Source organism: Anomaloglossus baeobatrachus, chromosome 5, assembly GCF_048569485.1.
Source record: "Anomaloglossus baeobatrachus isolate aAnoBae1 chromosome 5, aAnoBae1.hap1, whole genome shotgun sequence".
Taxonomy (NCBI): domain Eukaryota; kingdom Metazoa; phylum Chordata; class Amphibia; order Anura; family Aromobatidae; genus Anomaloglossus; species Anomaloglossus baeobatrachus.
The window spans coordinates 135,976,867-135,988,670 of record NC_134357.1 but is presented as its reverse complement, the minus strand read 5'-3'; the positions used below and the strand labels follow the sequence as shown (position 1 = coordinate 135,988,670).

Genomic DNA, 11,804 nt, shown 5'->3' with positions numbered 1-11,804 from the left:
ACCGCAAATCTGAGAGTGGCGTCACGACAAACTACAAAGAAGGTTTCCTACCTGTGACCAGACAGATCCATCTACGTGGATTCCCTGAAGGTAATGCACCGACACTGCATCAGCGGGGCTTCACATCTGGCGTCACGAACAGGATAAGGACTAGACCTGTTCAGACAGGTGACCATGTGCCTGGGCGGTCCGCTTGAAAAATTGGAAGCGCCGCCATATTGCCACCATGAAAAGCGCGCTGAAAAACAACAGCAGCCCGCGCTGGAAGAAGTTACCGCCCACGAAGAGGTGTGGCTACCCAGAGATCCCCTGCAGAGTTCTGACCTCGCTTGTGAAGAGAGCGGAAGCGTCCAGAGACGGCGGAGCAGAAGAGAAGCCAGCAGCTTGCTAGAGAAAATGGCGTCTGAGTGCAGAGACCCAGAGCCAGGCTCCGCTGCCTGGTGGTGTCGGGAGCTCGCCGAGTTCTGCGATCAACTGGAAGCCAGGGTCGGAAGGCTGATTAGAGAGGGACGGACGGAGTTTCTGTGGATGACCGCGGCGGTTCGGGCCTACGAGGAGAGAGCCGCGCACCGAGTGCCAGATCGGGCGGTGACGACTCAGACCCCGATGCTGCTACCGATGGGTGAGTCCAGTATTACCCCTGCCGGCCCGGATGCCCCGACCCCTGCTGCCACGCCCGCGGTCCCTGAAGAGGCGCCCGGCGCGGCGACGCTGAGCCAGGCCGCAGCCACGCCAGGTGCGGCCCGCCAAGCCCAGGCCGCCGCAGCGATGCCCTGCTCGGCCCACCAAGACCCGGTCCCTGCAGCGATGCCCTGCCCGGCCCGCAAAGAACCGGCTGCCACCGCGACCCTCATCCGCGCCGCAGGCGTAACGCTGACCCAGGCCGCCGCCCTGCTAGGCCCGGCCCGCCAAGACCCCACCGCCGCAGCAACGCTCGTCCGCGCCGCAAGTGAGGTGCTGAACCAGGCCGCAGCCACGCCAGGCGCGGCCCGCCAAGCCCAGACTGCTGCAGCGACGTCCAGCTCAGCCTGCACAGAGCCCACTGCAACAGCGACGCTGATCCAGGCCGCCGCCATGCCAGGCGCGGCCCGCCAAGACCAGGCCGCCGCCATGCCAGGCGCGGCCCGCCAAGAAAAGACAGACGTACCCTTATTTACCCCGGCCTGCAAGGCCAGAGCAGACACTGCTCCCCAGTCCAAGGAGGTCCCTGCTAGGAAGCCCACGCTGGGGGAGGACCCCGCGTACTGGCAGCTGAAGGCTGACATGGAGGCCAAGTTCCCACAGGAAATGGTGGATCAGTACATGCTCCCTCCGCACACCCCCAAGAGGATTCTGACAACTCCTGCAGCAACCACGCCAAAGAGTTCCCCGTCTGGGTCTGCTGAAGAAAGCCCATCCCCAGCACTGCCACCGAAGGAGTGCTCAGAAGAACTAAGGGGGAGAGGAGGCCAGGAAGCTGAGGAGCTGACCCCGGAGCCACCAGCAGTGGATCCATGCCCAGAGCCGGAGATGTTGCCATATTCCCGCTGGGATGAGGAAGACCTGACACCGTCTGCTGACGAAGATCTGCCCAGAAACCTCACCTGGGGGCCTGCAGGCATTGAAGTAACAGCCCAGCAGAATCAAGCCCGCAAGACACGGCGCCGTAGCAGAACCCAGTTGTCCCCTGCACCGCCATCCCCAGAGCAGAGAGAAGTCACGGCCAGAGACCTACAGGAGAAACGGTTCCTGAGAAGAGCCAAAGCACAAGTCAGAGGACCCCTTTGTAGAGGAATTGTGGAAGACTTTAGCCTAAAGTCAGGATACGGGTTCATCGTTGCACCTGGTATCAAAGAAGGCATTTTTGTCAATAGGAGAGACGTCAGAGCTAATTTGCCCAGAGGACATCCTGGAAGGAACCTGCGTACAGGAGACTCCGTACAGTTTACCATGCATCAAGGAGAAAGAGGGTGGTATGCGCTAGACGTTACACCATGTCCTAAAGAAAAAGAAACAGACACAGAAGAAGAAAGGAAAGACAGAGATAGAGAAAGAACAGAGAAAGAACCTACTGATGAGACTACCACAGATGAAGAAAGAGGTCAAGAAAGCAACAGGTGCCGCAGCCCTACAGGCCCAAGCCCTGGTGAGGAGGAATCCATGTAAATAACATAAGAAGTACAGAAGTTACCAGTTTGACAAGTTTTGAAAAGTTTGCAACGTTACTGTTTAAAGAAATGTGCCCACATAAACTGATGTGAGAAATGAACCTTAAGGCTATGAACTGGCTATAGCCACAAACTCTCGCAGTGTAAATAGTTACACCAGAGGGTACCACCACCAGAGCCAGCTTGTTTAGGGGCTTGGCTCGTCTGCAACCAGGGAGCACGTCCGTATATAGGGCCTTGGCTCACCTGCAACCAGAGAGCATGCCTGTTTATGGGGCCTGGCTCTCCACCACAAAGAGGGTACCTGGTCAGCACCAACTGTGGAGGCCGCCTCTACATCCTGCCAGAAGAGGCTGAAGGCGCGGATCCACCAGGCCAGGTATACCCTGAAACCACCAGCCCATGAAAGCCGCCTCTACATCCTGCCAGAAGTGGCTGAAGGCGCAGCCAACGTGAAAGGGTTTTGGGTGGGTTAACGGACTTGTGGGTGGAGGGTGGTGATGTATGGTACCTGGTGATCTTAAAAATGTTTTACATGTTTTAATGTTTTATGCATTTTAAAATGTTGTCTTGCAGCCCGAGGACGTGCTGGTGATAACTAAGGGGGAATGTGGCGCCCCTGACCTGGTCAGGCACCACTGAGTACTGCACCCATGCTGGGAACAGTACAACACAGGTAATCCAGAAGACTGACCGAGGTGTGACTACACAGGCGCATAGTGATCAGGTCTCACACATGTACCTTTGAGAGGACCCCTGGGGATTCCAGGAGGGGGAAAAGCCTTGACCTCCACTGGAATAGTGGAGGGGGCCAAAAGCCTCCATCTCCTCTCAAGGGGTGTGGTAAGAGAGTCTGGTTGCTAGGTGGCGTAGGCAAGAACAGGAGAGGAGGGGCAGTGAGCCAGTTCAGTGCAGAGTCCAGGGAGCTCGAGAGAGGAGCAGATCCCGTGGGCTGCTGTAGTCTGACAGCGTCCGCGCAGTGGCTACCGACGGGGGAGAACGGTCAACTAGGAGTGCTACCCGAAACCCATCTCAGCTAGAGAGAGAGCACGGAGTGGGAAGTAAGGAGACTGCTAGGGAGTACCAGGCCCAAACGGGCGGCAGATCCCGAAGCGGAGATAGATCCAGCTTTCTTTTGCTAAACCTGCCGGTGTGGGGCTCTCAAAGCCCACGCCACAACACCACAACAGCCGCAGCCACGTAGCCACAGTTAGGGCCCATAGGTCACAGGAGGCAAGTAGCTGGAGTGATCTGGCCCAGGCAACAAGCACACGGCAAACGAAGGGGAGTGAGGCTTCAGCAACTTCCCTGGGTGACCCCCATAGGGACTCAAAGTCGGGGTTGCCCCAAACCAAAAAGGGCTAAGGAAGGCGAGTTGGTAGTCACCATCAGAAGTCAGCCTGAAGGATACCTGGTTCCCATTTGGTTCATCCCAGCTACGCCCGGGTTACTCACCCTGCTATCAACTGTGAGTAAAAACCCTGAAAGACATCCTGCTTGTGTGGAGTCATTCTGCGCCTTGTAGTTCTACACATTCTCCACAGGGCCCTGGGGCTTGCCTCACTCTCAGGAGGCTACTACAACTGGCTGCACCCACCATCAGCCCCAGGCATCCCTTAACCTGCAGTGGCGGTCCCCACTGACCGCAAATCTGAGAGTGGCGTCACGACAAACTACAAAGAAGGTTTCCTACCTGTGACCAGACAGATCCATCTACGTGGAGTCCCTGAAGGTAATGCACCGACACTGCATCAGCGGGGCTTCACACTAACTTATAATGCTGTTGTAATCTGTGGCAGAATGGACTTTGAACATTGCACTTGGAGCACAGCAGAAGGAGTCGGTCTCTTAAGGTACTGTCACACTAAGCGACGCTCCAGCGATCCCTCCAGCAACCTGACCTGGCAGGGATTGCTGGAGCGTCACTACACGGGTTGCTGGTGAGCTGTCACACAGGCAGATCTCACCAGCAACCAGTGACCAGCCCCCAGCCAGCAGCGACGCGTGGAAGCGATGCTGCACTTGGTAACTAAGGTAAATATCGGGTAACAAACCCGATATTTACCTTGGTTACCAGTGCACACCGCTTAGCACTGGCTCCCTGCACTCCTAGCCATAGTACACATTGGGTTAATTACCCGATGTGTAGTCTGGCTATGAGTGCAGGGAGCAGGGAGTCGGCACTGACAGCGTGAGAGCGGCGGACGCTGGTAACAAAGGTATATATCGGGTAACCAAGGAAAGGGCTTCTTGGTTACCCGATATTTACTTTGGTTACCAGCGTCCACAGAAGCCGGCTCCCTGCTCACTGCACATTCAGTTGTTGCTCTGTCGCTGTCACACACAGCGATGTGCGCTTCACAGCAGGAGAGCAACAACTAAAAAATGGTCCAGGACATTCAGCAACAACCAGCGACCTCACAGCAGGGGCGGGGTTGTTGCTGGATGTCACACACAGCAACATCGCTATCAACATCGCTGCTACGTCACAAAAGTCGTGCCTCAGCAGTGATGTTGCTAGCGATGTTGCTTAGTGAGACGTGGCCTTTAGGCAGTAAGCTCTCTTGTTAATGTGAGCAAAATTAGAAACTGCAGTGGATTAAACAAAAATCCTAGTGGTTGAACGTTCATCACTCAAACATGGCCTTTCTAAAAGATAAGTTAACTGAAAATGGTAGGTAAGGAAGAGAAGGGCGCAAAGAAAAATGTATAACAACTAGATGAAAAAGTTGAACATAGAAGAGTCTTTGTAGGTCGGGACTCGGTTCCTGGCTGTGCTGTAGGTGGAGTACGTGTGCCAAAAAGTACTAAAAAAACTAGATACTTACTTAGGTTATTTTGTGTCTGCAAGTTTCGGGGTCTGTGCTTTTCATCACTTTTTTTGTTCTGAAGAAGGGGTCAGCCTGACACTGAAACGCATAGATGTTAAAGATCCTGATAAAAAAATCTTTAGCATTGGCATAGGGATTCTTAGGCTATGTGCGCACGTTGTGTAAATACATGCAGTTACGCTACGCTTTGTAGCGCAGCGTAACTGCATGCGTCCTGCCTCCCCTGCACAGTCTATGGAGATTGAGCAGGGGCCGTGCGCACATGGCGTTTTAGAGCGCAGCGCTTCGGCTAGTGCCGAAGCGCTGCGTTCAAAGAAGTGACATGTCACTTCTTCTGTGCGCTTTGCCGGCAGCTCCTGCTCTGTCTATGGCAGGAGCTGCAGGCAGAGCGCATGGAATTGGCTTCACTACGGACATTTCTGCAGCGATTTAAAGCGCACATGTGCTCTTCCGATCGCTGCAGAAATTTCTGCAGTGAACTCTACGCAACGTGCGCACATAGCCTTACTCTACATGTAGAGCTGCCATAAACCTTGTTCAACATTAATGGAGTTGTCCACTATCCACTACTACATCCACTTCTCATTTCACATGTTTGGCCCCATTAAAATAAAAAGCTTATACTCACCTTCTGTGCCGATGTCATTCCAGTGGTGATGGCGATAGCGTTTCTGGGATTCACATGAGGTTGTGACTTCATGCTAGCCCAGTACCCAAACACCGCTGGCTTCTCTCGCCTTGCTTTCTGACAAATGAGTAATTAACAAGAAGTAAGCAGCAGCCACAGATCTTACATCCTATTGATTACTCATATGTTCAAAGATAGGGAGAGAGACGCTGGCGGTGATTGGGTTCAGGGCTTGCGTAAAGTCACATCCTCATGTAAGCCCAAGTAATGCGATCACTGGTACCACTGGAATGGCGCTGGCATGAGAGATGAGTATAAGCTTGGACAACCCCTTTAAGACATGGCTTCCAAATTGTCTTCACGGGACAAGGCTAAAGAGCATTGTTATACAAGCACTAAGAGGTCTTCAGTACTTAACACAAAGTATAAAGATGAGGGAGCCACTACCAGGGGAAACTCACTCCCTCACCCCCTTTTAAACCCAATTCAATATGGTGTCATCGTCTGAGAGCCTTTTCTCTATTTACTTCTAACCTCAAGCAGATGGGAAAAGTGCACTGAAATACTCAGCCAGGTCAAGGGAGCACCAAGCATCTCATTAGTACAGTGGTAACTTGGTTTTCATTGGCGTCCGTTATCGCTGGTTTTCGTTGATTTTTTCCACTAAAAATTTGCCTTGGTTTTCGTTGATTGCCTCGGTTTCGTTTGTTTTTGTCTGCATGCCCACATGCTAATATTGCGACAACATAGGGTGAACCATGCATTCTCCGGCTCTGTGTGGCATTGTGTGAGTATCACCCCGCTCATCAGTTTCAACATTATGTAAGAAATGTAAGATAAAAATGTATTTATTCTATATATTTTATAGAATATATATATATATATACAGTATATATATATTCTATATATTTTATATTCTATATATATTTATATTAGTATTTTATATTCATTTACTATTCCTTTTATATTAATTTCTTATTGTTTTTAGTATTAAACACTATCTTTATTCTCTATATAATGTGTTTTTTGTATGTATTTTAGAGTGTCTAAAACAAATTAATTGCATTTACATTGATTCCTATGGAAATAATTGCTTCGGTTTTCATTGGTTTCGGTTTTCATTGATTGTATTCAGACGGATTATCAATAAAAACCGAGGTATCACTGTATTTGAATAAAGAAGGATATCGAGCAGAACCAGCAATGGATTTGGACACTAAAGGTATAATTTTTAATAGGTCTATAATTCTACAAGGTGCTGGGTTTAGTTGGGACACTCATTTAGTGCTGAAAAACTACTTTTAAAGGTAAAACTAAAAGGGACTCTTCATACTACTTGTTACTCTTCTGTGTTAATATTACCATGTATCTATTATCTTGTGATTGTCTTTTCTGCTTCCGATTTTGGAAAGATGTGTTTTGGAGGTATTTGTTAAAAGCCCTTTCTGATTCACTTTTTTATTTTAAATGTAAATCATCACAAAATGTAAATTCAAATGTGTCTGCTATAACAAAAACAGTGAATGTTAGCATCCTGGATAGATCCCATTGCAAGGAAATAAATGACACTGTATGTCTCAGACTTCCGTAATGTATATATTTATATGGCTGACCACAGCCCTCGTCACTCTTTTGTTTAGATCTTTCCTTACTCTTGGCTCCAGACATATTCCAGCAGTACATCAATTTCTTACATATGTATATTCTTGGATAACATATGGGGAGTGCAGAATTCAATTTATAAGTAACAAAGGAACAAAAGAAGGAACAAAAAGCTGTGGTGTAAATTGGAGGCAATCAACCATGTAGCTTAATAATGATCAAAACAGTTCTCCAAAACTGAAAGACCATGTTGTTAATATCTTACACCAAATATAATTCAGGAGAAAGACATTTATTTTATTTTTTTTAAGGAAATAAGAAAAGACTTACACAGCAATACCACATTTGTGAATTCATGGCATTGATAAAATATCTCTGGGATTATAAGGAGACTCGATGCGTTCCACCTCAGGTCCTAAATGCGTTTCACCGCAGCTCCTCACGCCTCATTGCATTGCGTCCCATCTTCCCCTGCTGGCCGGAAGCAATCCGTATCACTAGATGTGGTAAGTGTGTGTATGCAATCTGATGTCTATGTGTGATCTGATGTGTGTGTCTGATGTGTGTGTGTCCGATCTGTTGTGTGTATGTGTGGGATCTGTTGTGTGTGTGATCTGATGTGTGTGTATGTGTGTGTGTATCTGATGTGTGTGTGTGTGTGTGTGATCTGATGTGTGTCCAATCTGATGTGTGTGTGTGATCTGATGTGTGTGTGTCCGATGTGTGTGTGTGTGATCTCATGTGTGTGTGTCCGATCTGATGTGCGTGTGTATGAGTATGAGTGTGTTAATTACTTAACCATACAAAGGTGGGGAGAAGGAAGCCGGCGCTGAATGGTCGTGGGGCTCACATGTCATAACAATGTCACGTGGACCACGGGAATGTGAGTTCCGACATCGCCAGAGGTGAGTATAAGCTTTTTTTATTTTTATAAGGGCACATTAGGGGAATAAGAAGTGGCTGTCCAAGTAGTGAACAACCCGTTTAAGAAGTATGGACAATTTTATTACCAAATAAGATTAACCCCTTCACGACCATGGACGGATATGGAGCGTGTCCCGTTAAGCCCTGCCCTCTGCCGCGGGCAGGCGGAGGGGATCGGCGCACATATCAGCTGTTATCAACAGCTGACATGTGTGCCTACATGTTCCGAGTGGAATCGCATTCCACCCAGAACATTAACCCCTTACATCTCGCTGCCAAAGTCTGGCAGTGAGATGTATATGCGCACGGCCATGTTTTTTACTTACCGCCGCCCCCACCGGAAGTCACGTGAGTAATCACGTGACTTTCGGGGGTTGCCATCGTAGCACAGGGTCATGTGATGACGCCTGCAGCTATGACGTTTTACTTTCGTTTTCACCCGGCCGGGAGCAGGGTGAAAACAAAAGTGACTGAATCTGCTGTTTACAGCTGTATAGCTGTGATCAGCAGATAGATAATAGCGATCGGATTGCTGATTGCTATAGCCCCCTAGGGGGACTAGTAAAATAAAAAAAAAAGTAAAAAAAAGTTTTAAAAAATAAAAAAAAAAAACCTAAATGTTCAAATCACCCCCCTTTCCACCCATTGAAAATTAAAGGGTTAAAAAAAATAAATATACACATATTTGGTATCGCCATGTTCAGAAATGCCCAATCTATCAAAATATAAAATCAATTAATCTGATTGGTAAACGGCGTAGTGACAAAAAAATTCCAAACGCCAAAATTACGTTTTTGGTCCCCGCAAGTTTTACGCAAAATGCAATAACAGGCGATCAAAATGTAGCATCTGCGCAAAAATGGTACCATTAGAAACGTCAGCTCGAGTCGCAAAAAATAAGTCATCACTGATCCATAGATTCCAAAAAATGAAAACACTACGGGTTTCGGAAAATGGCGCAAAACGTACGCCACTTTTATTGGACAAACTTCTGAATTTTTTTTAACCCCTTAGATACAAGTAAACCTATACATGTTTGGTGTCTACAAACTCGCACCAACCTCAGGCATCATACCCACACATCAGTTTTACCATATAGTGAACACGGTGAATAAAACATCCCACAAACTATTGTGCCATCACACTTTTTTTGCAGTTTTTCCCCACTTGAAATTTTTTTGCTGTTTTCCAGTACACTATATGGTAAAACGTATGATTTCATTTAAAAGTACAACTTGTCCCGCAAAAAACAAGCCCTCACATGGTAGGATTGACGGAAAAATAAAAAAGTTACGGCTCTCGGAAGAAGGGGAGCAAAAAACAAAAATGCAAAAACGGAAAGTGCCCCAGGCCTGAAGGGGTTAAAAAAGGGACCCATATACTGTTTTTTTACAAAATGTCGTCTGTTAGTGCTTGTACCGACAATACCACTTCTTGAATCTGCCTGTCCATCTAGGTAATGCAACATTCATATATATTGTACAGTTAAGCTGGTGTCACACATAGCGACAGCGACAACGACATCGCTGTTACGTCACCATTTTCTGTGACGTAACAGCGACCTTGTAAGTCGCTGTTATGATCGCTGCTTAGCTGTCAAACACAGCGACGCAGCAGCGATCATAACTTCGCTACATGTGCAGAGAGCAGGGAGCCGCACACACTGCTTAGCGCTGGCTCCTTTCTCTCCTAGCTACAGTACACATCGGGTTAATTAACCCGATGTGTACTGCAGCTACATGTCACAGTGCAGAGAGCAGGGAGCCGCGCACACTGCTTAGCGCTGGCTCCTTGCTCTCCTAGCTACAGTACACATAGGGTTAATTACCCGATGCGTACTGCAGCTACATGTGCACAGAGCAGGAGCCGGCACTAGCAGCAAGAGCGGCGGAGGCTGGTAACGAAGGTAAATATCGGGTAACCAGGGAAAGGTCTTCCCTTGGTTACCCGATGTTTACAGTGGTTACAGCTTTCCGCAGCTGCCAGACGCCGGCTCCTGCTCCCTGCTCACTTCATTTTGTCGCTCTCTCGCTGTCACATACAGCGATGTGTGCTTCACAGCGGGAGAGCGACGACGAAAAAATTAAGCAGGACATTCAGCAACGAGCAACGACCTCACAGCAGGGGCCAGCTCTTTGCTGGATGTCACACACAGCGACAGCGGCGGGACGTCGCTGCAACGTCACAGAAAATGGTGACGTAGCAGCGACGTCGTTGTCGTCGTCGCTGTGTGTCACACCACCTTTAGTAATGCATTTCTTTAGCCACTGGGCAAGGAATAACTGAACTGATTTGACTCCTGCAAAACCACATGTAGAGTTGTACCCTGTGCACACTTTACAGACCCTTGTTTTACACATGTAAATATAAGTATTAAAATAATTAGAGGGAACCAGTCACTTGATTTATGTAGCCCAATCTGCACGCAGCATGCTGTTTAAAGATCCATCCGGGGGCCATAACCAGAGACCATACTAGTCCAGTGCCACCCCTGACCAGCTCCGCTCAGCAATGCTAGATATGATGTAATTATCACTGTGGGAGGTGTTTCAGGACAAAAATATACCTGGCTGTGATCGTACAACCAGGCTCTAATTCACGCTGCCTGCAGTTTGAGTGATATAAATAAGGTGACAGATTCTCTTTAAAGAGGTTGTCAACTACTTTTACATTAATGGCCTAGCCTTAGGATAGGACATCAATGTCTGATCGGCTGGGGTCTGACACCTCGTACCTCCACCGATCAGCTGTCCTCGGTGCCAGTGGTGGCAGCAGGCAGCCAGAAATGCTAAGTTCTGAAGCTGCCTTGTCTTCTGATAGTGGTTGCAGCTGGGTACTGTCCATCCGTCTCTTATTGATTTGAATGGGAGGCGGATGTGTAGCACCCCAGGGGGTCGGGGGAAAATACTCATCACTGGGCCGGGGAGGATCAGGGGATGTCATGGGTGGCCCTGCTCGGTTTTGTGACCCCGAGGTGTACACAGAGGGAGATGGGTGGATAAGGGTGATGGTGGAGGTTTGATTTTGTGACGCCACCTGTGGTATGCGGCCAGGGAATTAGCTGCCGCTGCTGTGGCTGTCCTCCAGGGTGGATGGTAGTAGCAGCAAAGATGGTTTCGCTCCCCACAGGTGGAGCAGGCTCCAGGGAGGATGATGAAGGCTGTAGTGGTGGCGGGGGCCATTAGCACTGGGGCACGGAGTGGCGGCGCTGGTAATAAGAGTCCGAGTCAGCTGCTGTGGTTCCAGGTGGTTTTACTCACAGTTTATTCCGCTCGCCCGGGTAGTTCCAGTCACCCGCTGTGATGGGCCCTGTCGACCTCGGTTAAGTTGCAAGAAGCCACCGGTGTTTGGAAATTGTCCTTTCTAAGAGTTGCCCCTCCAGTCGTGAGGAACCCGGGCTGAAAGTTACACTCCAAGCCACAGGCCCCATGAAAGAAGAAAAAGGAAGAAGGTGGTGGTGGTGTCTTGTCGCCAGATCTGAAGTCCCAGGTAGACTGACTGAAGATTCTGTGAGGTTGCTCCTACATCTACCCCAAGTGGAACCCGCCCTACAGGTAGTTGTCCTAGTGACCGGGAAGTTCCAAGCTTCATGTTGGCCAACCCCCCTGCCTACCCTAGTCCAGCTCCCCAGTGAGAAGGCTCTTAAGCTGTATGTAAAGTGTAAATGTGGAA

General features: G+C 49.0%; 1 protein-coding gene across 1 annotated transcript in view; it reads right to left on the bottom strand.

Moving 5' to 3' along the window:
- Window positions 1-11,804, bottom strand: part of NODAL (nodal growth differentiation factor) — a 132,546-nt gene that overhangs the window by 45,144 nt on the left and 75,598 nt on the right. The window contains exon 3 of the mRNA XM_075351678.1: window positions 5,607-5,723. Coding sequence (XP_075207793.1) covers window positions 5,607-5,723 — 117 coding nt within the window. The remainder of the gene's footprint in view (window positions 1-5,606; window positions 5,724-11,804) is intronic.